At 60.3% G+C, this 26,124-nt stretch overlaps 1 protein-coding gene across 1 annotated transcript in view; it reads right to left on the bottom strand.

Annotated features, from left to right (window-relative positions):
* MYO18B (myosin XVIIIB) overlaps positions 1 to 24,564 on the bottom strand; it is a 56,810-nt gene extending 32,246 nt beyond the window's left edge. The window contains exons 1-21 of the mRNA XM_062009654.1: positions 24,511 to 24,564; positions 23,696 to 23,851; positions 22,539 to 23,249; positions 22,235 to 22,301; positions 21,847 to 21,959; positions 21,457 to 21,642; positions 20,179 to 20,368; positions 19,123 to 19,265; positions 18,659 to 18,759; positions 18,104 to 18,167; positions 17,019 to 17,163; positions 10,337 to 10,507; positions 9,509 to 9,599; positions 7,286 to 7,478; positions 6,049 to 6,129; positions 5,427 to 5,574; positions 5,155 to 5,314; positions 3,840 to 4,023; positions 3,040 to 3,223; positions 2,364 to 2,473; positions 4 to 69 (exon numbers count right to left, since the gene is read on the bottom strand). Coding sequence (XP_061865638.1) covers positions 4 to 69; positions 2,364 to 2,473; positions 3,040 to 3,223; positions 3,840 to 4,023; positions 5,155 to 5,314; positions 5,427 to 5,574; positions 6,049 to 6,129; positions 7,286 to 7,478; positions 9,509 to 9,599; positions 10,337 to 10,507; positions 17,019 to 17,163; positions 18,104 to 18,167; positions 18,659 to 18,759; positions 19,123 to 19,265; positions 20,179 to 20,368; positions 21,457 to 21,642; positions 21,847 to 21,959; positions 22,235 to 22,301; positions 22,539 to 23,249; positions 23,696 to 23,851; positions 24,511 to 24,564 — 3,318 coding nt within the window. The remainder of the gene's footprint in view (positions 1 to 3; positions 70 to 2,363; positions 2,474 to 3,039; positions 3,224 to 3,839; positions 4,024 to 5,154; positions 5,315 to 5,426; positions 5,575 to 6,048; positions 6,130 to 7,285; positions 7,479 to 9,508; positions 9,600 to 10,336; positions 10,508 to 17,018; positions 17,164 to 18,103; positions 18,168 to 18,658; positions 18,760 to 19,122; positions 19,266 to 20,178; positions 20,369 to 21,456; positions 21,643 to 21,846; positions 21,960 to 22,234; positions 22,302 to 22,538; positions 23,250 to 23,695; positions 23,852 to 24,510) is intronic.
* Positions 24,565 to 26,124: the final 1,560 nt, after the last annotated feature.

Below are 26,124 nucleotides of genomic sequence, written 5' to 3'. Positions count from 1 at the left end.
TACCTGGCTGCGTCCGATGGCGACACTCTTCTTCTCCAGATCCAGAGCCTGGAAGAGCTCCTCTATAGCCTGTGGAGAAGGAGCATGGCACAGAACTGCTCAGAAAACACCTACACCCTGGCACAAGCCTATTGCAAGACCGTTGCTCCTTATGGGCACCTAGTAAGGGTGCACCCATCTTACAGGAACCCTGTAAGCCTACATCCAGCTGTGCTCTGCTTCCCTCCTCCCCATGCACAGCCACTCAGCCCAAGAGTAGCTTCCAAAACAGCTGCCCTGGCCCTGAATCCTGGTGCCAGAGGGGCTTTCTGTCCCAGTGGCTTTCAGCAGGAGGGGGAGCAGAGATCTGCAGCCACATGCAAGATTTTGTTGCTAGCCCTGTTCTGGAAGGACCCCAGTGCCCTGATGGTGAGAGCCTAGCCCAGCCCTGTCAGCCAGGGTCCATCCATCCATGCAGCTGCGAGCCCTCGATGCTGCCCTCCTGCCTGGATCCCCAGCAGCTCAGCCCATGGTGCTGAAAGCAGGGGGGAAGTGCTGATTTCCCCCCAAGCCCATCGGCACGGGACTGAGACCTCACCGAGAGACAAGCAGGATACTTTCCTGAGCCATAGCAGAAGCCTGAACTCAATTACTCTGAGCTCTGGACCGACACGTGAACGTAAGAGGCAGGAATAGCAGAGATTTCCCCAGGGCAGCACACACTCTCTGGACAAATGGATGACTTGAAACCCCCAGAGCTACTGACATTCTAACAAAATCCTCTGCTAATACTTCACTTCACACAACATCCCCCAGGTAGCCTCACACGCCTCCTCCACGAACAACAAGCTCACAGGAGATCTATTTTGCTGTGGCCCTGGGAGCACCTTGCTGCAGCACAACTGCAGCCCAGCAGCCGTGGGGATGGGGGTACAGACCACCATGGCACGGGAAACCATGTGCCAGAGCTGAGGAGGCACCCGCTCCTGTGGCACTGCTGAGGCTGGAGCTGGGAGCAGGGATCATCCCATCCCATCCCATCCCATCCCATCCCATCCCATCCCAGCATGAGCATGGGGCTGGTTGTTGCTGCCCTGGCACCCTGGCACAGTGAAGCATCCCCTGTGCTGCAGCAGCTAATGCAGCTTCCCATCAGCAGCCTCCAGCCAACAGAACTGACGTGGCCACACGCTCCAGGGAGGATGGGATTTTTCAAATCCCCTCCTTTACACCCTCTGCCTCTTTACAGCATTTAATGACAATATTGACCTTTTCTGACTGTCAGACTTGTCTTATTAAATCCCGAGGTCTTAACTGAATTTGCACACGCTGGCTGGCAGTTTGCACAACAGAGCACGTGCCCATCTTTAATTCATCTCCTCTTGGCTCTTCCCAGATTGCTCAGAGCCTGTTCCTGGGGCAGGGGCTGTTCTCCCCAGCTTTTGCTACAGATTTATTACGAAACAAATAAATCTGGCAAATCTCCACCTTCCTTCTGAGCTCGTTTAACTTTCAGGCTCCGTGGGACAAAGTGAGCAGCCACCCTGGGCTGCTGCTTTACAGGTGCCCAAAGGCAGGTGATGCCCAGCCCCTGGCGAATCTCCCTGTGCTCTGCTGGGTCCCTGGGGATGCTGCCTGGCTTGTCTTTGGCCAGGAGATTTCTAGGGGAGCTGGGGTGAAGCATGGGGCATCCGATGCCAAGCCAGAGCAATACACTGATGCTGCCCCTCACCACAAGCCTCCAGTCCCTCTGTTTGTGCCCTGTGAAACGAGAGCTGGCAGGCAGGCAGCCCCAGCACCGAGGCACAGCCCCAGCACCGAGGCACAGCCCCCAGCACCGAGGCACAGCCCCAGCACCGAGGCACAGCCCCAGCACCGAGGCACAGCCCCCAGCACCGAGGCACAGCCCCAGCACCAAGGCACAGCCCCAGCACCGAGGCACAGCCCCCAGCACCGAGGCACAGCCCCAGCACCGAGGCACAGCCCCCAGCACCGAGGCACAGCCCCAGCACCGAGGCACAGCACCCAGCACCGAGGCACAGCCCCAGCACCGAGGCACAGCCCCAGCACCGAGGCACAGCCCTCAGCAAGCGGGAATTTCAAAGCCGTTTCCTCTTGGGTATTAAAAAGCAGCAGTAAGAGGCTTCATTTCCAGGCTGATTGCTCCAAGTCCTCTCCACGGTGCAATAACACTGGCAAATGCAGCCCGCACCAGGCATGTTTACTGCCTTTGCAGAAACAGGCCTCTAGGGGGGAACTCTGGAGAGCAGAGTGGAGCTTGGCTGCTGTGCCTGGCTGTGCTGGCCATCAGCAGACCCATGGCCTCCCTGCCTGGCCATGCAGGATGCAAAGCCAACCCTGCCACCCACCCAGCCATCACACACCTTGGTCTCATCTGGCACCTCGTAGGCAGAGCTGAACTTCTTCATGACGTCCGGAGCCAGGAGCTGGAAGCGCCGTCGGAACTGGGTGAGGAGCAGGCGATCGGCGTAGCCTGGGGATGGATGGACACACAGTGCTGGGGATGGACACACAGGGCTGGGCAAGGACACACAGTGCTGGGCAAGGACACACAGTGCTGGGCAAGGACACACAGGGCTGGGGATGGACACACAGGGCTGGGGCCACGGTAGCCACAGTTTCTTTTCTTGTAGTGAGGAGCCCAAAACAGGGTGGTGGGAACAGTGGTAGCTGCCCTTAGCAGAGAGAAACCCTGCAGCAAGGACAGGGCAGAGAAGCAGCAGAGACATGCTTGAGGTGCTCAGATGCCATCCCAGCACCTCGTGTCATGCAGGAGATGCCCCTGGGCCTCCTGCACAGGTCCCTGTGCCCCTGGCATGGACTGTGACTGCAGTCAGTACAGCTCCAGCCTGCTGCATGGATGCTCCAAGGGGACTGTGGAGGAGCCCCACTGGGGCTGCAGCCGCCGTGCCACGCTGCAGCTGTGAGGGCTGTGGGCAGCAGAGGGGCTGCAGGAAACAGCAACAAACACTCAGGGGGCTTCTGAAGCTGGTGAGTGGCAGATGGAAGGGCCATGGGGCAGCGCGGGGCCGGGCGTACCGAGGCGGTGCAGGCGCAGGGCATCCAGGAGCTGGGCCCCCTCCAGCTGAGCTCGCAGGGACGGCACATCCAGCCACGGGGCTGCATCAGGGGGATGAGGGACCGGCCCCTTGGGCCCCGCTCCCGGGAGGAGGCAGTGGATGAAGTGCAGCCGGGACCGTCGCAGGAGGTTCGTGAGCGCGTCCTGCCAGGTAAGCAGACATCAGGGGGGATGGAGGGGATGAAGGGGCAACATACCTGGGCAGGTAAAGGAGTGATCCTTAGAGCCCTCAGAGCTCGGGTGCACACCAGGAACAACAGCTTTGGTCAGAGAGGGGAGCCCAGGGTGCAGGTCTCAGGTGCTGAGAGGGACCCTTCCTCCACATGTCCCAAGTTTGTGGTTGGTGAGCCACAAAACATTACCAGGGTTGCTGGAGGTTGTTGTCAGGGATGGCCAGGAGCATAAAGGAGGCTGGCCAGGGAGTCTCTGGAGACAGCCTACTCTCCTTGGGAGAGTTCAGGTACCTAATTATGGCTGAGAGCAGCAGGAGCTTGGCACGTGCCCAGCACAGCGGCCTGGTCTCATCTGAGTGCTTAAGAGGATTAAGCAGCGGCACAGCAAGATGCATGTGTAATCTGCTTCAGGATTTGTTAGCCTGGGATGCTTTCCCTGAGTGACAGTGCTGCTGAGGAGGCTCGTGGCCACCCACAGCCAGAGCAGCATCCCAGACCAAGAGCCCTATGGGGCTCCGAGCCACAACAGTGACCTCAGCCCTGCAAACGCCCCGACCTGCAGCCACGAGGGCCCTGCAGCCACTCACCGCCTGCAGCTTGAGCTGAGCACACACAGACCTCTTCCTCACGGCTGCAAAGCTGCTGGCAAAGGTCTTCCTGAGGCAGGCATTGCGGGCCAGGACAGCCTGGGAGCGTCCGTCCAGCCCTGCCACAGCCCGGCACGCCAGCGGCGCCCGGCAGCGCGGCTGCACCAGCTCCCGCACAGCGGCTCTGGGGGGGAGACGAGATGGGGTGGTGGGGCCACAGCGCTGCCACGCCAGGGAACCGCTGCTCCCAAGCCCCTTCAGCAGGGATGTGATGCCCAGCACCTCAGGCTGGGCACTGGTGCTGCTGCGGGGCATGGCCAGACACCCCCAGCCCCGCTGCTTCAGGCACTGAAGCTGTTCCCTGCTGCTAAAGCTTTCCTGAACTGAAGCCCAAACCAAAATGAGCTGGGAGTGTTTAAGCATCCCATGCATGGAGACATCTGCAGCAGCTTGATTACACTTCAATTCCAATTTAGTTTACAAGGTTCCCCAAAGCAGGAGGGGAACCTGTGCGGTGGCTGCACCGGGAGCTGCCCTTGGCACACCATGTCTCACAGCCCCAGCTCACGCCTGCCCAACCCCACTGCACTGGGGACACTGTGGCGTCTTCCCAGAGCAGTGAGGGGGATGGGGAGCTCCCAGAATCACCAGTGGCACAGAGCTGCTGCCTGGGAGAACCCAGACAGCTCTGATGGAAAGCTGTTTGCCATGGCATCATTCACCAGCCCACTCTGTAGCATCTATTGCCATCCCAATGCACACATCTGGCTGTCAGTCAGCCTGGGGGCTTCATGGCTGGAAGTCAAACCACTTGACATCTGCTCCCCCACCTAAACTAAACTCTCAGCTGAGGAGTTTTCTGCCTTTCTTGCAGTTTCTCTCCTGGGCAGAGCTGGACTCTGGCAATGAAATGCTGTTGTCAGCAGGTGCCTCGGGCTGCCCAGCAGACAGGATCCACTCAAGACCCCATCCCCTTGAGATCCCATCCCCTCCTTTTTCCTCAAAGCCAGATCAGCTCTGTCTCCTGGTCCTCTGGGCTGTGCTTTGGCCAGGAGGTGGGAGGATGGCAGGAACCCTTACAGCCAGCACCAAGGCTCCCTGCAGCTTCTGGGACCTCAGCCAGGTTGCAGGTCTTCTCCTCTCCCTTCTCCTCTCCCCTCCCTTGGGATGTTCCACACAACCTGCTGCCTTCCCCTCCACAAATGGCTCTCAGAGCTGGGGCAGGTTTGCAACCTCCAGCCTCAGCTGGAGCGACTCAGCTCACGGAGGGTGATCCCCAGCCCATTCCCAGGGCCAGGGGCTCCCCGGTACTCACATGGTGGAGTGCTGCAGCACCTGGATGGCATTCTGTGCCGACAGGTTGAGCTTGGCTTTGCTGACCCAGCCGCTCAGGTCGTAGCGCACGGGGTCTGTGCCCAGCTGGTGGGAGATCTCGAAGTGCAGCTCCTGCTCACACCTGCGCATGGGGCCGTCCCCTGCAGCAGCCCGGGAGGAAAAGCCCGGTGAGCTCCTTGATTCGCTGCCTGGTTTCTCACATCTCCAAAGGGAAATGGTGGAGGGTGGGCAGCTGAGCTGACCCAAACTCACCCTCCTGGTCAGGGCCCTTAGTGGCGAAGCAGGAGCACAGGCGCTCGAAGGCGGTGGCATCCCCGGAGCCTGGGCTCAGCACCTCCTCGTCCAGGATCCACAGCAGCCCCTTGCGATCGGCCCCCGGGACACCGGGCAGCACCGGTGCCTGCCGAAGGGAGAGAAATGGCCCTTGGTGATGGGGAAGGGGCCAGAGGGCTGTGGGCAGCTCACATCCCCCACAGCCATGCCAACCTGCTCCCATCCACCTCTGCTCAACTGTGTGTGTCCCCTGCCCCACGCCAAGGTCAGGAAACCTTCCTGGCCTGATCCAGCTCTGGACATCAGCCCCGAGACCTCCACAGTCACCATGGCCCAGAGGGACCAGCCATGCCAGCTCTGCAGCCAGGCCAGGAGGGGTGCCCGAGGCACAGGGCTTAACCAGGAAGGGTGCTTGTATTTGAAAAGCCAAAAAGGTCCTGGTTAATGCTGTGCCCTCCCTTGCAACACCCCAGGCTGCTCTGTGCGAAACACACTGTGAGGTTCCCACTCTGCCTCCAAAATCCTCACTCCTCTGAGTAGGAGGATGCTTCAGGCACAGCCAGAGCAGCCAGCTCCCAGCACAGCCATGGGGACAGGCTACCTGTGAGGAGCTGAGGTCGATGACGGACAGCGTGGCCAGTGGAGAGCGCTCTGGAAGATCAAAAGACACCTCGACATTCTCCTAGAAAACATTCAAGAGCTTGCTTCAGGCATGGCCTGGCATCTGAAAGCCAAGAGGGGATGGATTTGCATGGAGGGGAAGGAAGATGGTGCAGGCTCTGCAGGTTCACGAGAGGTGCTGAGCACCACATACAAAGGGCTCTGCAGCAGCTTAGCAAGACAACACCAAGAAAACATCCATGACTTAATTTGCAGCTCCCAGGATTGTGTCCCTTCCCCAGCTGAGGGCTTGGGGCTGCACCTACAGCTCCAGCACCCGCTGCCCCCCCCCCGCCATGGGCTCAGCACCACTCGCTCCTGCTCACGTGTGACCTGGGGGTGCTCAGCAGGAGCTGAGCTTTCCTGTCTCTCCATGGTAACACGGTGAGATTTTGCTCAGTGATGGCAGGTTTGCAGCCTGAGCATACATGTGGAGCAGAAAGCAGCAGTGGAGCCCAAATTTCTTCCTACCAAGGGCATGTGCCACCATCACCCCATGTGTGAGCCAGCCCTGGGAGTGAATGGGTGCCAGGGCTCGGGCTCACAGCCGCAGTCCTGTGGCTCCCAGGGAAGGGTCCTGCAGCAGGGCAGCTGTGTCCAGGCAGCACAGAGCCACACAGGCAAGGCTGCTGTGCCCACTGCCATTTCAAGCTCCACCAGTTCATCACTAGTGGAGAGCACAGCTACACTTACCCGGCACAAGTGCTGTGTGAGTATTAAGCCATGGGGATTTTCCCAGGGCCAGAGGTATTACAGTGACTTCTGCAAGCCTAATGAGTTCATCTCTGCTTGTAGGTTTTTCAGCAGCTTATTTCCGCAATAATTTATCATTTTACTTTCTATTCTCTATTATTCATTGCCTGAGGAATAACTCAGCTGCAGCAGAAGAGCATGAAGCCTCCTGAGCTGGCACAAGCATGCCTGAAGAGACACCCAGACAGCCTGGCATCTCTGGCGGGTCAGAAATACCCATGACTGGGTCAGTGGGTGGGAAGGAAGAGCTGGATCAAGGCTGTGGCTTCATACAGACCCCTCTTTTCCACAATATCCCTCCTGTGAGAGCTCCTGAGCTGTTCTTTGTTCACAGAGCACAGAGACCCGTTGGGTCAAAGGCTGCCCTGTCCCCAGGTGCTGGGAAGCTGCTGCCTAGGAGGCTGCTCCCAGCCCTCTCTCCTCACCTCTCTGTACCTCTCCATTTCCAACAGGAAGGTTTTCTCATAGAAGAGAGCCTGCAGCCTCTCCTGCACGTAGTTGTGGCCGAGCTCTTCGAAGGTGGCCGCCCGCTCGCCGTGCTGGTGCCGCGGGTTGTGGAAACCTGGTGTGTCCACCACCGTGATGGAGCCCATGGAGAGGTGCTGGGAGGAGAAACTCCTGGGGAGAGAGGCACACACAGCACCGGCTTTAACTCATGGCCATGCCTCAGCTCTCCCTTGGGAGGTGACGCTGCCTGGTATCCCTGGATGGGCACCATCCCATGCAGCAGTGACAGCCCAGAGCTTTCCATCTCCCCCTCTCCCAGGGTCTCCTATCAGGGGGTACCCAAACCTCCTGGCACGGTTCCTTTGCTCCTCCCTTTTGCCTCACCCATCTCTCCTTTGATCTGCTCTAGGTGAGCACCTCCTCCCAGCCTGGACTCGTGCTCCTGACCTGGCCTAAGGAACACTCAATGGTGGGGCAGGACCTTGCCCTTCCCACACCTGGCCCCATCCTGGCACTCCAATTACTAAAGTACAAGTGTCTTCATCCAAATGTGTTAGGTTTGATGGACCATGATTTAGAGAGTGGCACTAACACTGAGGACAAGGGAGGGCTCAGAGCCCCAGCTGCTCGCTGTGGTGCTTCTCCAGGGCAAGCTGCTGCCGTGGGGCTCTGCTGGAGCCGCAGCCCCTGACACGCCTGAGCTGAGCTGCAGACATCAAGGGGCTTCTCAGGAGAGACAAAGATGTTGTTTACTTCTTCAAATGTTGCTTGCAGCCATTTCCAGCATTTCAGATAAGGACAGCAGGGGAGCCTGACCCTGAGAAACCTCTGAGATTGCTTTTAACGAGCATTTCTGAAACCGCCACCGTGCTGTGTCCCTTCCCCAGCAGCCCCACCGCCGGGGCAGCCCGCTGCTGCTGCAGCAAGATTAAAGGAGATGGGTTTCGCCTCGATGACGAGGCACTGAGCATGCCAGCACCTCGATGAGAGCACAGGATGGAACAAAGGATCAGAAGTGCACGTATGAATTGCTTGGAGAATTCCACAGCAGCACCTGGAGCTGAAAAGATTCACCCTCACCATCCAGACACTGAGGAAACAGCATTTTTGTGGCTGCACTGAAACATGCCTCTTGCTTCTGGATCACTGTTGCGATGGTTTTGCAATGGACAGGCTTTGGTGGGCTGGTGTGGAGAATCAAGGTGTGGAAAATCAAGGTGGGCAAAACAAGGCTAGCTTTAAAGGCAAGAGGGGAGCTGGGACATGTCCCAGGTTAATGCTGTTATTCAAGAGAATCAGCAACATTTTGCTCTTCCGTCAGCCCTTTGAGTCCCATCAGCAATTTCCCTTTGGAACGTGGTTGCTAGGAATTACAACAGAAATATTCAACTGCAGGTTAAAATAAACCTGCAGCAACAACAGGGAGTATTTTTGGCACCAGCTTTTATGTGGATGCTGACTTCAACAGACTGAGCTGCGCATCAGGACTGAGAAAACTGGAGGATTCGGGGGGCTGATGCTTACCACACTGGTGCATTATTCTGTTTAGTCAAGTAAACCATTTCAGACTTACACCACCTAAAAAACACACCTTGGGCCTCAGAGGATGTCCTTCCTCTCCTGGCTTTCCAAGATGGACATAGGCAGAGTGAGGATGAGCCTCTGGGGCAGAGGAAGGCGCAGAGGAGCACCCGGCAGCAGGATCAGCTGCAGCCTCCCAGGGCACCTCAGCAGCTCCTCGTGTGCTGGACCCTCTCAATCTTGACACCTCCATCCTCTCCTGTGACCAAACTTACACCAAGCAACTCCTACCTACTGGCTGGGGGATTCTCTGACTGGTTTATTGCTCTGCCTGTACTGGTAACCTTGATTTCAGTCTGCAAAGTCACATCTATTATTAACGGGAAGCCAGGCTGCTCCTCTCAGCACTGCTCTGCCCTGCTCTGGTCTTCTGCGTGGGCAGGAGGGGCAGGATATGTGGCACCCTGTGTGACACCTGGATGCAGAGAGACTGCAGCTCCGTGAGGCCCTTTGTCCCTGGCACTGGCTCACAGGGAGCTGGCAGGTCCCGAGCACCAGCGAGCTCTCCCAGACAGACATTTCCAGATAACTTTGTTTTACCCAGAATCCCAGAGTGGTGGGGGTGAGAAGGGAACCCAGAGCTAAAGCAGCTTCCCGTGGATCAGGGGGCAGCCTCGTACCTGTTGATCAGAGAGACGATTGTGCCAAAAAGCTCTTCGTAGAGCCCCGAAGCCATCCCCTGCACACACTCCACACCCGTCAGCTTCGGCCCTGGTGCAGGCAGAGGGAAGAGCAGCAAAGCCACATCATTCATTTCCAGCTGGCAGCAGCGGGTTCCTCACACCCTGGGCAAGACAATCCACCCAGCACCTCTCCCCTCACCCCCACAGTGCTCAGCCCCCCTCCGGCCCTCAGCTCCTCCTGCACAACGTCTGCTTAGGAGATAAAGCCACAGCCATGCTAAAGGCTGCTCCTGCAAGCTCTTGCTTTTGTCAGAGAAAAAAGAGGGGCCTGGCTGGGATTCTGCTGCTGAGGATGAGCTGGGTGTGGAACAGCTGACATCTGCCCCCCTGCCACTTGCATGCTGGAGCTGCCTCTGTGAATTAGACCCATGAGTGAATGTGGGGTTCATGGAGGCTCAGCAGCAGTCTGCCAGGAGGAGCACAGCCCCACACCGTGTCCAGCTCCCCTTGCAGGACTCAGCACACACAGCACAGCATGGTTTTGTTGGTGGGCACGGGGGAAGGACACCCACCCTCCTGCCCTCCCCTAGGAAGAGCTCTCCCAGCATTTAAGCCACGTCACTTCTCAGGGGCATTATCTGAATTCCCCTGATCTTCACGTGTCCCCGAGGAGCGACTGGCAGGGCCAGCTGCAGAGCTGCACGGCAGCACTCAGTCAATGATTTAATTAACAGGAGCACACTTCACCAGACCTCAGTGCCTGCAGAGGACGGGCATTGCCCTGCCACCCAGAAGCGAGGGGCAGAGGGACGGGGGTGCGGGTACCTGCCGGGCTGGGCTCTGCCGGGGGCTGCTGCCGGCCCCGCGCCGCCGCCTGCGCCAGGATCTGCCTCAGGTGGTGTTTGAACACGGCCGTGGTGAGATCCTCCAGGTCACAGCCCAGCACCTCGGCAGCCGCGCTCGCGCTCTCGAACCGCATGAACTGCTTCCTGCCCACTGCGGAGGGACACGGGGGGCATGACGGGCTGAGCCCCCCCAGACCTGCCCACGCCCACCTGCAACCCCCCAAAATCAAAGCAACCCCCAAAGGATGGCTGGCTGCAGCGTGGGCAGGTGGGCTGCTGCAACCCTGCACCCCTTTTCCTTCCAGCCCCCCAAGACTGTCTCAGTCCTTCCCCCACAGGCAGATTCAGCCCTCGCTGACCCGCTCAGAACAACAGCCCTGCAGCCCCCAGCCTGGAAATGCCCTTTGGGAGCTGTGACCACGGGCAGGGAGGGGCCTCAGCCCCCAGCAGCGCTGGGATGATGCAGAAGAGCTATGGACACAGCTCCCACCCTGAAGGTGTGACTGCTGGGAAGGGTTTGGGCACATCATCACCAACCGAGCTGAGAAGCTTTTTTCCTCCTGAGAGTCCACCTGCCTCCTCCTGCAATTCCTTCTCCTTCGGGGGCAGCTCCTGGCTCTCCCTCGGTGGCCCACCCAGCTCCGTGTGGCCCCCCATGCTTGCCCTCCCCGGGGGTGCAGCACACGAGGCCTCCTGCTGCCACGTTCTGCTAACAACAGCTGTAAGGATCTTCTCAGCTTTGCGAGTTACTTATCACATTAAAGGCAGCCTGGCTCAGGCAGGCTGACAGGTTTGTCCCTTGGGCAATCATTTCACACAAGAGGAGGGGAGTGTGGGGTGGTTTTTTTGTCAGAACATAGTTCAAAACTTTCAAATCTGTGCTTTTGAGCCTGTTTTCCTTGCTACAGCTCTCCCCAGGTGCTCAGAGCAGCCCACGGGGCCGGGGAGACCCGGCAGAGGCGAGACCTGCACCCAGGAGATGTTCTGATCAGCTCAGAGCAGGTCAGGAGCCGGGTGGTCCATGTGGCCTCCCAGGGCCAGGCACGCAGCATTCCATGGCTCTAACCAGCAGATGTGCTGATGGGAGCTGGTGGGATTAGGAGCCAATCCCTCACAATCCCAGCTCACCTTCGCCAGCCCGGCAGCGTTTGCTGTCCCCAGAAGCCCGGCACTCCCAATGCCTCAGCACACAGAGCTGCCCCTGGCATTTATACCTAGCCACAGTGATTCCAGCTTAGTGATTAAAACCAACAGGGAAGCAAAATCTACAGGAGAAATCCTTGCAGAGGCAGGAGGGAAGGGTGCTGCAGAGGCAGCAGGTGCTTGGGAACACGGGGCATGAGCAGAACAAGGAGCAGATGAGCAAAGTCACCCCATCAGGGCAGCACTTTTGGGTGGTGACAAAGGAGGAGATGCCCCAGGGGCTCATGGCTAAATGGAGCCCTGAAAATCCAGCAAGCAGCTGGTGGGAGGGTGTGGGATGGAAAGCAGGAGATGGCCACATCCTGGCCAGCCCCACGGAGGACCAGAGTCCCCCCACTCCTGGCTCAGGTGATGCACAAAGCAGCCAAAGGCCACATTCCCCATTCCTTCCCAGCACACCCACAAGAGTCATCACCCCCCTCTCCCTTCCCCTTTGAACTTCTCCCATTATTTTTTATTCTGACTGAAGGACTCCAACATCAAGGGCTGTGCTGGAGCAGACAGAGGAATTGCCTCAACAATCCAGCCTTTGATTTATTTTCTTTCACTTGTTTTCATCTGAGCTGGCTGCACAGAGGCTGAGCCCCACCAGACAGACCGACCTCCACTCGCTGCTGCACGTCAGGGAGTGGAGGGGCTGCAGGGCCAGAGCTGCACAGACCTGTCCTGCAGCCTGGCTCCTGCTCCAGCATCCCACTCTGGCTGCTCCAGCATCCCACACCAATCACTGCAGCAATCACAGAGTCATTTGGGTTGGAAAAGCCCCTGAAGCTGCTGCAGTCCCAGCCCTCCCCTCACCCTGCCCAGCACCGACCCCTGGCCCTCAGCACCTCAGCCCCACGGCTTTGGGATCCCTCCAGGGCTGGGCACTGCCCCAGCTCCCTGGGCAGCCTGACACACCTCTCAGGGAAACAGTTCTGCCTCAGCTCCAGCCTCAACCTCCCCTGGGGCAACCGGGGCCCGTTTCCTCTTGCCCTGTCACTGGTTACTTGGGAGCAGAGACCGACCCTCAGCTCACTCCAGCCTCCTGTCAGGCAAGTGGGGAAGCCATCCCCCCTCATCCTGCAGCTGCAGCGTGGCAGACATCCTGCTGCTCTGAGCAGAGGGATGCAGCTCCGTGTTTCACAGCTCCACAGAACCCAACAACCGCTGCCTGGCTGAGTGAGCAAGTCTGGGCTGCTCCTGCAAACCCCACTGTGGATCTGCCCACCCCAGCACCATTTCACACTTCATAAAGCACAACCAGCGGCAGCCCTCCTGGGTGTGATGTGCCTGTTGTCAAACAAGCCAGCTTTAACACCTAAAAGGTAATTACTTCAGCCCATTTAATATTTAAGAGAAGCAGTAGGAAAATAACAGGGTCAGCACCAGCTTTGTCTCACCCAGGAGCACTGCCCAGGCAGCAGCTGGCTTCCTATGCTTCATTTCCATTTGGGAAGTGTGGGGAGCAGCAGGGAAAAGCCACATCCCCCATCCCCATCCACGCAGCAGTGCCCACGTGGGGCAGCTCAGCCTCCCCATGAGCCCTCTCCTCCTGCAGCCCCATTCCTCTGCCTTCCCCAGCCCCCCTGGCTGAGCAGGGCACACTTTGTCAGCAGTCTGCCCTTTTTCTTTCACTTATTTTGCCATTAAAACGCTTGCACTGCTAATGGGACAAATAAAAAAGCCCATTTGTTCCTCTTTATTACCCTGGGAGGGGACAGGGAGAGAGAGGAAGCTCCTCCTGGCTTGAATGGTTAATTTATTTGTCCTGCACTAAATTCTTCAGTCTATTCTCTGTTGACCCATTGCCTGATGTATGACATATTAAACCCCATATATAACAAAGGGAAGAGCTGTGTAATAGTGTGATTAGAGAAATCTGCCACTCTGGCTGCACTTCCCCGACTGTTTGTAATAAAGATGTCAGGGCACTGAACAGATAGTGCCATAACTCGGCGTGCAGGGAGACAGCCCAGGGGCCAGGGGGGTCCTAAAGCCCCCATGAAGGAGAAGCAATGTCACCAGGAAACCCCTGCTCCCTGACAAGCCCACAGCAGGCTCCAGCTGTTCCTAGAACATTCTGCTCCTGCTCCCCTGGCTCTGAACCTGGGGCTGGGACGTGGAGGAAGAGCAGCTCCCACCCTGAGCAGGGATGTGCCGGGCTGCAGATCCCGCAGCGCTGCATTTCCTCCCCGCTCCCTGCACGGCCCGGCCGCAGCTCAAAGCACAAAAGCTCCTCGGTGTGGCAGAGCCGGGCAGCAGACCCTGCAGCTCTAACCAGTGAGTGTTCCAACACGGGGTCCCCCTGCCCTGCAGGGGATGCACCCTTCTGCCTAAACCCTCTTGCCTGGGACAAAGGGACCCGAAGGAAATTCTTCCTGCAGTGCACAGAGGCTTGTGGCTGGGCAGTCACTGCACCAAAATCATTCAGCCCCTGGAGACCGTGTCACTTGGGTTTAGGTCTGTCCCATGGAGCCATCAGGCTTCACCAGGGCAAAGCTGCTTCTCCTGAGGGCTGTCACTCAAAAAGCACAGCGAGCCACCATCCCAGTGAAAACAAACCGTGCAAGATCAGCTGCGCTGCCCTCTACGACCAGGGGCTGAGGAGCAAAAGGCTTTAAACAGAGAGAGAGAAAACTTGGCAGGCTGGAGAGGCCAGCCCTACTGCAATCCTTTCCAGGAATCACTTTGCTGAAGGATGCAGGGAGGCAGAGGAGCCCTTCCCAGCAGCAGTGAGGGGGCCTTTTGCTCACCCACAGCACAGAGCTACGGCAAAGCAGTGATTTCACTCCAGCCACAGCCAGTGCTGGGCACCAGCCCCAGGGCAGCCCTGTGCCAAGGGAAGACAGAGCCAAAGCAGGGGCAGAGGCTCCCTCTCCTCTCCACCTCCCACACCAGCACAGCTGGGCTCAGCCTGGGCACTGAGCTTGGGTGGAAGCAAGAGCAAAGTGTCACTTCCACACCAGCTCAGGAAAGGTCACTGCAGCTCCCAGGCTGTAAACCAGCAGCAATAATGCAGGTTTAAGGCTTTTTTCTCAGCTCTGGTGAGAAAGCACTAAGTCAGCTGAGGCCACTCCTGACTGACATCTACCTCAGGGAGCTGCATAATTAACGGTCAGATCCTGCCCCGTGCTCTCCCTCTCACAACCTGATGGACGTTCCCAGAGGTGTGATGCCTCCTCAGCCTCCCCAGGGTGTGATGCTACAGCCATGGGGCTGTGCAGGACCCAGCCCAGGCCATGCTGCCAGCTCAGGCACTGACCCCATGCTACTTGTCAAGAGTCTCTCATATCAGACCCCAAACTCCCCCCACAACTGCCTGGATGCTCCCTCCCCTCTGCCATCGGGGCTGCTGATGCAGGGCAATGCAGGGGGGGGATGCAGGATGCTGCCCTGGCACTGCTGACCTCTGTGGGGCCTGGGGGGCTCAGAGCCTCCCCCTGCCTCCACAGTATCTCCAACCTCTCCTCCTGCATTTCTGCTCTTGAGGTTTTCCTCCCAAGGGGTTCAGGCTGCTGGTTTTGCAGTGGGGGTGCACAGAGGGCCAGAGAGCCCCGCTCAGCTTGGGGAGGGCTGCTGGAAACCCATTGCATCTATTAAAGGCACGAGCATGGAGCTGCAGGGAGCTGCAGGGAGCTGCAGGGAGCCACAGGGCTTCAGTTTGATAACAGCTGGCAAAACAGAGAGCTTGAGAGCGAGCTGAATGGCGGCCCCCAGCTGCGCCCCAAACCGCCTTCGCGCTTACAGCCGCGACGAGCACGGCACATACAGAACGTTCTGCAGCCCACAGGGGACTGGCAGCACTCAGGTGAATGGTAGCCGGGGACACCCTGCTGGCCTCTGCCTGGCGGGTTGCTTTCTCACTAAACGAGCTGCTCCAGCCCGTTTCAAAGGCGCTGGGAGGTGCTGCTGGGACCGAGCAGCTGTCTGAAACTCAGCCTTTTCTCCCCATTTTTTTTCCCTATCTGCAAATGTGTTTCCTGCTCTCAGCCAGAGAGGTGGCGCTCGTCCCTCCTGCTTCATTCCTGGGCAAACTGAACTGGTGATGGGATGACAGCCATCAGCAGGAGGGGAAAAACAAAGGTGCATTTACCCTGTGCTGGGGCCCGGCTGCTGGCACACAGCACGAGCCGAGGCTGCTGCGGTGGGGCTGCGCCCCTGAACAATGGGAACAGCCAGCAACCAGGCTCCCTTCAGTGAGATTGCAAGGACAGGATTTTGAATACACAGCTTCAAAGTGCATGAAAGGGGAAGGGAAGAGATGGCTATCAGGAGACAGGTTTAACCACATTAAAAGATCATCGCCCCCACTGAGACATTTGCTCCTTCCAGCTTTGATCCATTTTTTATCCCTATTTCCTTTCATTCCTCCCCCTTTGTTGGTGCACGATGAGGGAATCAATACCAGAGTGAGGGATGCTGAGACATGCTCTGGTTGTTAATCCCATAGCCAGCTCTGCTCTGAAGCCCTGCCTGGGCCTGCTATTCCCATCTCTATTCACGCTGAAATGATGGCGACAAGATTTGCTGAACACAGCACTCGATTCCCTTTGAGTCTGACTTACAGGATGCTCGAGACAGCAGGGCCAGCAAGTCTGAGCAAACCAGCTCAGCTCACCCAGCAAACCCTCTGTGGCCAGAGCACAGTGACCCTCCCTCCATCTGCCTTGGAGCTGGTCACTGAAAAAGAGACACATCTCCAAAATCCACTCTCCCAAAGCTCTCGAGGCACAAGGACTTCTTATCACCCACTTCAGCCTGAGACAGCAGGGTGGTTGTTTAGGGGTTGGAAGGGCATGAAGTGAGATGGAGATGGGGAAAGGGAACAACACAGAAGAGAACGAGAACTTGCTGTCAGTGATGACAGCAGCCAGCCTTTTAAAATAATTAATAAATGATTAATTGCATAAATTACCATGAGATGTGTTATGACACGTTGCAGGGACGTTTATTAATGTCCCTGGCTTAGTTTATAGCTGCCTTCACGCAGCCCTCGTAAATTGAAGTGTGTAAATCAATGTGGCTGTCTCTGAAACGGGTTAGAGCACATCTTAACATAATCTAAAAGGGATCAGGCAGTTTCTGTGTGCCTGTATGAACAAAGTCTTTATAAACACAATCTTCATCCAGACTGCTCCTATTGTAACTCAGTTACTGCACCAGGCACTCGGGAGATGATGGAATTACTGCTACCCAAAGCTGCCCCTTGGACAAGGTGCCAACAAAGCACCTGCCCTGCTCCTTCCCAAAGGGCTGGCACAAGGAAACGCCTCACAGCCCTGGCACATGCCCACTCCAGTAGCCCCCGTGGGGCAGGACATCAGCACGTGGCATCACCCAGCTCCTCCGTGGGCAATGGAGAGCTTGGAGCCACCACCAGTGCCACAGCCCAGGGGAGGGCATCACCCGCAGCGCACCCACGCAGCACCCTCCTCTGCCCCCTGCCCCCAGCCCAGCAGAGCAGGACCCCCCTGTACCTCTGCAGGCACCAGCAGCTCCCAGGTGGTAGATTGCGGCCAGGACGCGCCAGACGGCCGCCTGCTCCTCCGCAGCGATGCCCAGCGTGGCCATGGCAGCCCTCAGCCGCGCAAACGCCGCCGCCGCCGCCTGCTTCTGCTCGGGCTGCGGGGTGAGAGCGGGCAGCGAGACGTCAGGGTACTGCAACAGCCGCGCTGTGGGGCACGGGGGGTGCAGGGGGCACACAGGGGGAAGGCACAAGGCCATAGAATAGCCAAATGGCTGGCAAGGAAAAGACACTTCCAGCCCCAGCAGCAGCTCCCTGCCAGCCTCCAGCCCCAGCAGCACCTCCCTGCCCACCTCCAGCCCCAGCAGCAGCTCCCTGCCCACCTCCAGCCCCAGCAGCAGCTCCCTGCCAGCCTCCTGCCCCAGCAGCACCTCCCTGCCCACCTCCAGCCCCAGCAGCAGCTCCCTGCCAGCCTCCTGCCCCAGCAGCAGCTCCCTGCCCACCTCCAGCCCCAGCAGCAGCTCCCTGCCAACCTCCTGCCCCAGCAGCAGCTCCCTGCCAGCCTCCAGCCCCAGCAGCACCTCCCTGCACACCTCCAGCCCCAGCAGCACCTCCCTGCCCACCTCCAGCCCCAGCAGCAGCTCCCTGCCAGCCTCCTGCCCCAGCAGCAGCTCCCTGCCCACCTCCAGCCCCAGCAGCACCTCCCTGCCAACCTCCTGCCCCAGCAGCACCTCCCTGCCAACCTCCTGCCCCAGCAGCAGCTCCCTGCCAGCCTCCAGCCCCAGCAGCAGCTCCCTGCCAGCCTCCTGCCCCAGCAGCAGCTCCCTGCCAGCCTCCAGCCCCAGCAGCAGCTCCCTGCCCACAGCAGACACCACAGAGCACGAACTCCTGTTCCTGTGGGGCTGTTGAGGAGTGATGGAGGCTGTTTGGGCAGACCCTTCCTCACCTCCCCCCAACATCTGCTGCCTCTCTCCACCTGCCCAGAACAGCAGCAGCATCCCGAGCCACCCAGCAGGTGAGGACCCTGATGTGTCCTCAAAGCAGGGGTGAGGGAGGGGGTGTGCTGCAGCATCCCACAGCGCTGGCATTTCTCCCTACCTTTGAGAATGGCTTGATCCCAAAGGAGTTGTTCTCAGCCACCTGGTGCAAGTGCAGCATTGTCCTGGAAGGAGGTACAGAAAATGAGACTCAAGCTCCCTCTGTTCTCCAGCTCCCCCCACCCAGCCCCCTGCCACATCCTCAGGGAAGGTCTCCAACACCCACAGAGCCCCTTTACAGTGATGTCTGAGGGACCTTGATGGGAAATTCCTGTGACTCTACCCCATGCAGGGGAACAGAGCTGGCACCAGACACACCAGGACCATTTGTCCAGGGCAGCCTGGAGACCCACAGCTTGGCAGGAAGGGTCCTCTGTGTCATTTGATCAGTCTCATTTCACTTTCAGCAAAGGGGCAAGAAAAGCACCAGAACATGCCCATTTCCTAGAAAATCTCCAGTGTACAGCAATCCCTGTCACTAGTGTCATCACTCCCACAATCCCTTTCCCATCTGAGGGGTCTCAAAAACCACATTGCTGAAGCAATCAGCAGTGGGGCTAAATCCTGAGGGGACCCTTGGGTGCTGAGGGTCCCATCAGCAGAGCCACACACCTACCTCTGTGCTGCATCCAGCCCTGCCAGCATCAGGGGGAAGACGTTGAAGCTGCTCTCGCCAGGGGGCTGCTGGGCCACACGGCCCCTCTCCAGCAGCATGGTCTGGGGAAGGAGCAGAGGTGGGGGTAATCCTTGGTGTGGGCAGGGTGCCAGGGCACCCAGGCTTGCAGGGGACAGAGGGGACAGTGGCACCCAGAGATGAGGAAAAGCTATCAAGGAGGAGCTGTATTTCTCCTGCTCTGGAGGCTGCTCCTCCTGCCCAGGCTGTGAGCTGAGTGGTGCCCCAGGCAGGCACCAAGGAGCAACAGCTGAGTGCATGGATGCAAGAGCCATGGTCCCTCCCACCTCCAGAGCAATGCAACAAGGCCTGAGCAAAGATGCTACTTTGGATAAGCCTTCAGCCACAGCCCTCCCATGTCCCCAGGGGTGAGCTCTCCCATCTCTGCAGAGTGCCCATCTCCATACCTGGAGGTGAGCAGCCGTTACCCGGCCCGTGGCACTGAAATCCAGCGACAGGACCATGGAGAAGCGCGTGGAGCTGCTGCTGTGGCTGGTGGTCACCGACCCAAAGGCTCCCAGGACTGTGAACATCGCCTGGATCTTCTCCACTGTAAAATGGGCCCCAGCAGCTCCCTGAGCCCCCTGTGATGGCTGCAGCTCTGCTTCACCCTGGTGCTCACTGGGGCAGAGCCCAACTGCTGCTGCTGCTGCACTGGCACAGCCTCAGGGCTGCAAATGGATGCTGGGGCTGGGGGGATTCTCCTCCCACCTGCCCCTCCAACAGCTCCTCCCAGGGTCTGGCCCAGGACACAGGACTCAGGGCACTGACCAGGCACATGGTTTCCATCCCACACCACGTGAGCATGTGTAGGCTGGTAGGAAGGGGACATGCCAACCTGCCCACCCCTCCCCTGTACTCCAGGCCATTCCTCAGCCCTTCTCAGACCTCCGAAATCCAACCCTGCCCTCTAAAGCCTCTGATTGCTCCACAGCGCTTCCTCTCATGTCACCAGAAACTTGATCAGACGAGAAAAGTGCTGCCCCAAGCACACAAGTAATTCCCTTCTGGTGCTTACGCTGGTGTTTATCAAAATAGCAAATCTGTTGGGTCTGGGACGGGCGAGCAGCAGCAGCAGCACCCCCACTGCTCACAGCCTCCTGAGCTGCAGCCCCAACGCCCCCACAAGCCACCCCCATGGGCATGAATGAGGCCAGGAATGGGACAAATGGCTAGCAGATGGAAACTGCATCACCTCTGCCTTTGCATGCACCCCCCTCCTGCACCAACAGCCTCTGTGCACTGACTCTGCCCACCACCAAGTACCCTGCAGCCCTGCTGCCAGGGCTCGCTGCACCACTGCAGGGGCTTGGGCTCAGAGCTCACAGCAGCCATCTGGCTCCATTCCCGAGACCCTGCCATGCACACTGTCCTCTGTGCCCTGTACCTGACCCTGCCATGCACACTGTCCTCTGTGCCCTGTACCTGACCCTGCCATGCACACTGCCCACCATGTCCTGTACCTGAGACCCTGCCATCCAGGCTGCCTGCTGTGCCCACCAGGTACTCCAGGGCACTCTGGCAGCACGTGGTCTTGCCAGCCCCGCTGCGGCCCAGGGGCACGATGGCCTGGTCCTGCCGCTGCAGCAGCAGGTTCCTGTAGGCTCTCTGTGCCACGGAGCAGATGTGTGGGGCCGTGCTGTCCCGCTTCCCCTTCAGTGCCTGTGGGCAGGGAGACAGGAGGAGACACATCCCAAAACAGGCTCCTTGGAGAGAAAATCCTGCAGAGTCACTCTCAGGGTGACAGTTTCTCCCCAAGGTGCAGAATCCCCTGAGATTCCCAGGGGAAGGGGAAATGCCTCCCAGCCAACCTGCCCTCACTGCATCAGCACTGGAGAAGGCACTGGGGACTGACCCAGGGAACCTGCAGCAGGACCACCCTCCCTGTCCCTGGCACCCCCAGACCTCAGAGTGCACATCATGGCAATGCAGTAATTATCTCAGGGAAGCCAGGAAAACTTCTGTGCTGGGACAGCTGCAAACACCCATGTCCCTGAGCATCCCCAGAGCATCCCTATCCCTGAGCATTCCCAGAGCATCCCTGGCCCTGAGCAATCCAAAGCATCATCCCCAAAGCAGCCCTGGCCCTGCGTACCCCCAGAGCATCCCTGACCCCGAGCATCCCCAAAGCATCCCTGACTCTGAGCATCCCCAAAGCATCTCTGGCCCTGAGCAATCCAAAGCATCATCTTCAAAGCAGCCCTAGTCCTGAGCATCCCCAGAGCATCCCTGGCCCTGAGCATCCCCAGAGCATTCTCGGCTTTGAGCACCCTCAAAGCATCCCTGGCTCTGAGTACCCCCAGAGCATCTCTGGCCCTGAGCAATCCAAAGCATCATCCCCAAAGCATCCTTGGCCCTGAGCATCCCCAGAGCATCCCTGGCCCCGAGCATCCCCAAAGCATCCTTGGCCCTGAGCATCCCCAGAGCATCCCTGGCTCTGAGTACCCCCAGAGCATCCCTGGCCCTGAGCAATCCAAAGCATCATCCCCAGAGCATCCCTGGCCTCGAGCATCCCCAAAGCACCCCTGGCCCCGAGCATCCCCAGAGCACCCCCAGACACCGCCAGCCCTGCGCATGGCGTCCCGGCCCAGCCGCAGCGCTCGCTGCCTCGAGCCCGGCCCGTCCCGCGCTGTGACGGTGCCACGGCGCCACCTGCCGGCAGCGCAGCGCCGCAGCCGCTCCCGCGGGGCTCCGCGATCCCACGGCGGGTCCCCACAGCCCCACGGTGTCCCCCCCCGAGCACGGCTCACCTTTCCCGGGCTGCTGCTGGCAGGAAAGCTGGGCCTGATGGCCACCAGGCTGGGCCCGGCGTGGGTGTAGGGCAGCCGTGCCCGGTAGCGCTGCTGCAGCGTGTGCACGACGCTGCACTCGTTGAGGCTGATGAGTGTGGCCAGATCCTCGGCCAAATCCAGGCTGGGGGGGTTGGTCTGCAAGGAGAGAGAGATGGAGGCCCCCCCTGCAGCTCTGCCATCGTGGCATGGGCTGTGCTGGACCCTGCCAGCACCATGGACGCATCCAGCCTGGGCTGATGGCCAGTGACAGGGCTGCCCCTGGCCTCATCCTGCTCAGGAACTGCCATGTACAGGTGCTGTGGGACCCCTGCAGCAGCCAAACCTGAGGAGGGGGCTCACCCGCTGCACACTGTCCTCGTCCACCTCGGTGACGCCGCCGTCTGCCTCCCGTCGCACCCGCAGCCGCCCGGCTGGCAGCTCCGGCGTCCCCACGTCTGGCTTCAGCTGCGTGGCTGCAACGGGAGCCCTGTGAGTCCCTCTGGCACAGCGTGGCACAGCCAGGGCCTGTGAGTCCCTCTGGCATGGCACAGCCACAGCAGCCACAGGCATTGCCGGCTGCAGCATGGGAAGCTGCCGAGAGCTGACCTCCAGCCACAGCCCCGTGTAGGGATGGCCACGGCACGGTGTTAGAGCAGCACCCAGTGCCCACCCACTCCCACCCCACAACCAGGATGGGGACAGGCCTGATCTTTGGCCCTGGACAGTGAGGGCAGAGGGAGTGAGTTACCGAGCGTGAATCCATCCTGTTCCACAAGCCAAACCTTCTCTGCTTCGTACCAAACATCCCTGGGAGCCTGCAGGGAGGAGAGAGGGGAACCATGCAGGAACCAGCAGAAAACTGGGTTGGACAAACTACACTTGTCCCTCAAGCAGCAACACCCCCAGGCAGACCCCCAGCCCCTCTTCTGCCCACCTGGACAGCCCTGGGAGGCACCTTCCCCCAGCCCATGCAAATGGGAGGAGCTGCATGAACGTGGGAACATGATGGGTCAGTGCCCTGAGACAGCCCATCAGGTCTGCAAACACGTTACCTGCTCCGTGTCCGCACTCTCAACGGTCTCTTTGCTCTCTCCTGGTGCATCTTTACCCTCTCCTGGCTCTTCCTTCACCTTCTCCACCTCCTTTGCCACATCTTCTGACTTTTCTTGGATCCCTCCTGGCTCCTCCTTGACCCCCTCTGACTTGTTTGCAGTTTTTCCAGGTGTCTTCATTTCCACTGGCTCCTTCTTGCCACCTCCAGCATCTTTCTTCACCTTCTCTGGCTCTTTCCTGACCGGCCCCAGCTCCCTCTTGACTCTTGCCTTGGTTTGGGGCAGCTCGTGGCTTGGGGCCGTTCCCTTCTCCTTCTTGGTGCTCTCAGGGCCCATCCCCTTGGCTGTGTCCCCGTCCTTCTCTGGAACTTTCCTGCAGCCCTTGCTGGGCACAGGGGCTGGAGCTGGGGGGCTGCCCCTGGGTTGGGTGTCCTTGGGGCTCTTCCTGGGGCACGACGGCTTTGCTGCCTCTGGAGCCTCCGGGCGAGGGGTCTCTGCCAGTCTGGGGGCAGGAGCTGCTGGGGCGGGTGCAGGGGATGGGGCTTTGCTGGTGACAGCCCTGGCAGGGGGCAGCTCCTTGCGTGGGGGGGTCAGGACCCCTTCTCCCCCCTGTCCCTCCGTGTGCAGCCCGTTCTGCAGCGGCTGCCCGGCACCAGCCACGGCTCCTCCGGCACCTGGCGTGTCCCTGGCCGTGCTGTCCTGCCCCACGGGCTGCGAGCAAAGGAGAGGAGCCAGGTCTGACAGGGACAGGGCGAAGGGGAGACCCCAGCCCCACAGCCCCCACAGGACACGGAGCTCCAGCCCTGACCTGCTCCCTCAGGCCTGGCCCCGGCTGCACTGTTGGCTTCCTCCTCTTCCTCCTCCTCTTGCCTGGCCACATCCCACCCCTCCACCCACGGCAACCAGAGACACCTCATGCGCCCTCCTTCCTGTGCTCAGTGAGCTGACTGGAGCCTCGTGCTCTGCCTAATTACTCGCCTTCCAATTAAGCAAGTGAGGAATGGCAAGCTGAGTTAACAAAGTCTCCAGCATTAATTGCTCGAGGCTGGTTCATGGCTGGAGCTGGTGTCATGGGACCCCACAGGGACTGGCTTTGGGCTGGGGACACTGCAGGACTCTGGGCAGGAGGCCTCTGCTCAGGGCTCCTCACCCCTCACCTCCTCCTTCACGCTCCCCTTGCTCTCCTTCCTCAGCTTGGCCGCCTTCGCCTCCTTCTCTGTCTCCCGCACGAGCTGCTTGATGAACCCCCCGGGGATGACCGACAGCAGCAGTGGGGGGGTGGCCGGGGGGGGAGCCCGGTCCTCGTCCCTGATCTGTGTGCAGGAGCAGCAGCCAGGTCACAGGGCAGCAGGGACAGAGCCCTGGCACAGCAGCAGAGCAGCAGCACCCCGCTCCGGCACCGGGGCCACCACCACCAGCCTGCACGCTGCCAGGGAGGCCGTGGGCCACCCACAAGCACCAGGCTGGCTCAGGGAGGCTGTGGCGAGCGGGAGGAAAAGCACCAAGAAGAAAAGCCCTGCCAAGAAGCAGAGACATCTGCAGGCCACACCACGGGATGGGCACTGTAGGGAGCCCATGGGCGCTGCAGCTCCGGCATGGCCACGGAGGAACCAGCCAGCAGCAGCTCCCGGCATCACCACAGCCACGTGCAGACCTGCAGGTGCCTCTGTGCCAGGTCCCAGCCAACATCCCTCCCCACAGCCCACAGCTCCCGCAGCAAAGGCTTACCCAGCCCCACCACCACGCAGCAGCACCAGCAGCAAACCCTGCAGCGAGGCTCAGCCCCACGGCAAAACCACTCAAACCAGCACAGCTGGGCTGCGAAGGGGCTCAGAGCCAGGACAGACGGACACAGCATGACAGGCGTGCGCGGGGAGGCCCCCGAGGCGTGCAGCTGCGGTGCATCCCCCCGGCACAGAGCCCTTGAGCAGCCCGTGAGCGCCTGGCCCCGAAACACCGCTGGTGCCACCACCCGACCGAGACTTTCCTTCTGCTCCCAGAGCGCGAGGCGCGAGGAGATGGCCATGGCGAGGCGGGACGCTGCGGTCAGAGCCACGGGGCCACACAAGGCGGAGAGAAAGGACACGGTTACCAGCGGCTCCCCCTGGCCCCGCGGCCGTGCCAAGGCCGGCAGCACCAGCATCTTGCCCCAGCTTCAGCTCACGGCACCGGCTGGAGCGTGGCACAGAGGGGACGGGCACGGGGGGTGGCTCCGGGACCCCGCTGCCCGGGGCTGGGGGGCACAGGGTGGCCGCAGGAACCCGCCTGAGCCCTGTTCAGGGCTGATCCCGGCTTCACCTGTCGGGATCATTCAGGCACGGGGCAGGTCGGCGCTGGCCTGGCCCCGCTGCCGCCGCAGCTCCTTGTACAGTAAAGGGCAGGAGCGGCCAGGAGCCGGCGCAGGAATGTCAGTGGCCTTCTCGGGCCACGTGCCCTTGCTCCCAGCAGGAACCGGTGCTACCCCCATACTGCCCCAGGGCTGGCCCCAAATGGCACAGCCAGAGCTCTGAGCCAGGAAGGGGTCTGTGGCAGCCACCCCGCAGCAGCCGAGCCGAGTCCTCAGCCCTGCTCTGCACGTGGGGAAACCGGGGCACGCAGGGGGACGTGCCTTCCCAAGCACACAGCTGGGCTCCAACAAGGGCCTGGGACCACCAGCATCGCTCCGTCTCCCCACACACGGGGAGTGAGACGCAGCCTCTCCTGGGGGAATCTCCGGTGGGCTGCCACGTGGAGCCACCCGGGACCCGCTGCCATGCCAAGAGCTGAGGCCATCGAGGGGGTCCCGGCCACCCTCTGGTCACAGCCCACCTGTGCCCCTCTCCCCAGCGCCGAGCAGGGGCTGGAAGCTGCCCCTGACACCGGGACGGCCGCTATCGCCATCCATTCCCAGCTAAAAATAGCCCTCCCAGCCGAGGGGCCCAGGGCCCGGCTGCCAGCACACCCAGCGAGCTCCGCTCAGCCCCTGGCCCTCACCCCCTCCCCAGAGCCCCCCGGAGCGCCTGTACCTGTGCGGGGGGCTGCGGGCGCAGGGCTGGCGGCCCACGGCAGCACCGGGCGCGGGACGGCGGCTGCAGGACGGAGAGTGAGCGGCAGCGCCTCAGCCTGCGCCTCCCCCCACCGCCCCCACACCGCAGCTGAGGGGACACATGTCACGGCTAAAAATACCCGCCAGAGTGGCTCCGGGGCCTCAGCTGGGGAGAGGCCACGGCCCCGCCAGGCCCTCCCACTGCCCGGCCCCTCACACCCTCACCCGGCCCTCCCCAGTGCCCACGGGGGCTGGGGCAGGAGGGGACCCTCCAGGACTGGAGCTCTGACATGGGGCTGCCCAGCTGCCAGCCCCAGCCTGGAGGGGGGGCTGAGCTGGGCTCAAAATAGGCCCTGGCTGGTGGAAAGAAAAAGTCACTGTGGCACAAACAGCACGGGAGTCAGCAGCCTGGGTGCGGCACAGGGACGCAGCGGCAGCCCTGCCTGCCCCATCCCCAGCCTCCCCTCCACACAGAGCTGGGACAGGGGCAGAGCGCGTGGAGGGGCCATGGCGTGACCCTGCGGGGACTGACAGGCCCCACTTCCCCCACACCAGCACCCA

This window comes from Colius striatus, chromosome 17 (assembly GCF_028858725.1).
Source record: "Colius striatus isolate bColStr4 chromosome 17, bColStr4.1.hap1, whole genome shotgun sequence".
Taxonomy (NCBI): Eukaryota; Metazoa; Chordata; class Aves; order Coliiformes; family Coliidae; genus Colius; species Colius striatus.
The sequence above is the reverse complement of the archived record's forward strand: the minus strand, read 5'-3'. Positions and strand labels throughout refer to the sequence as shown.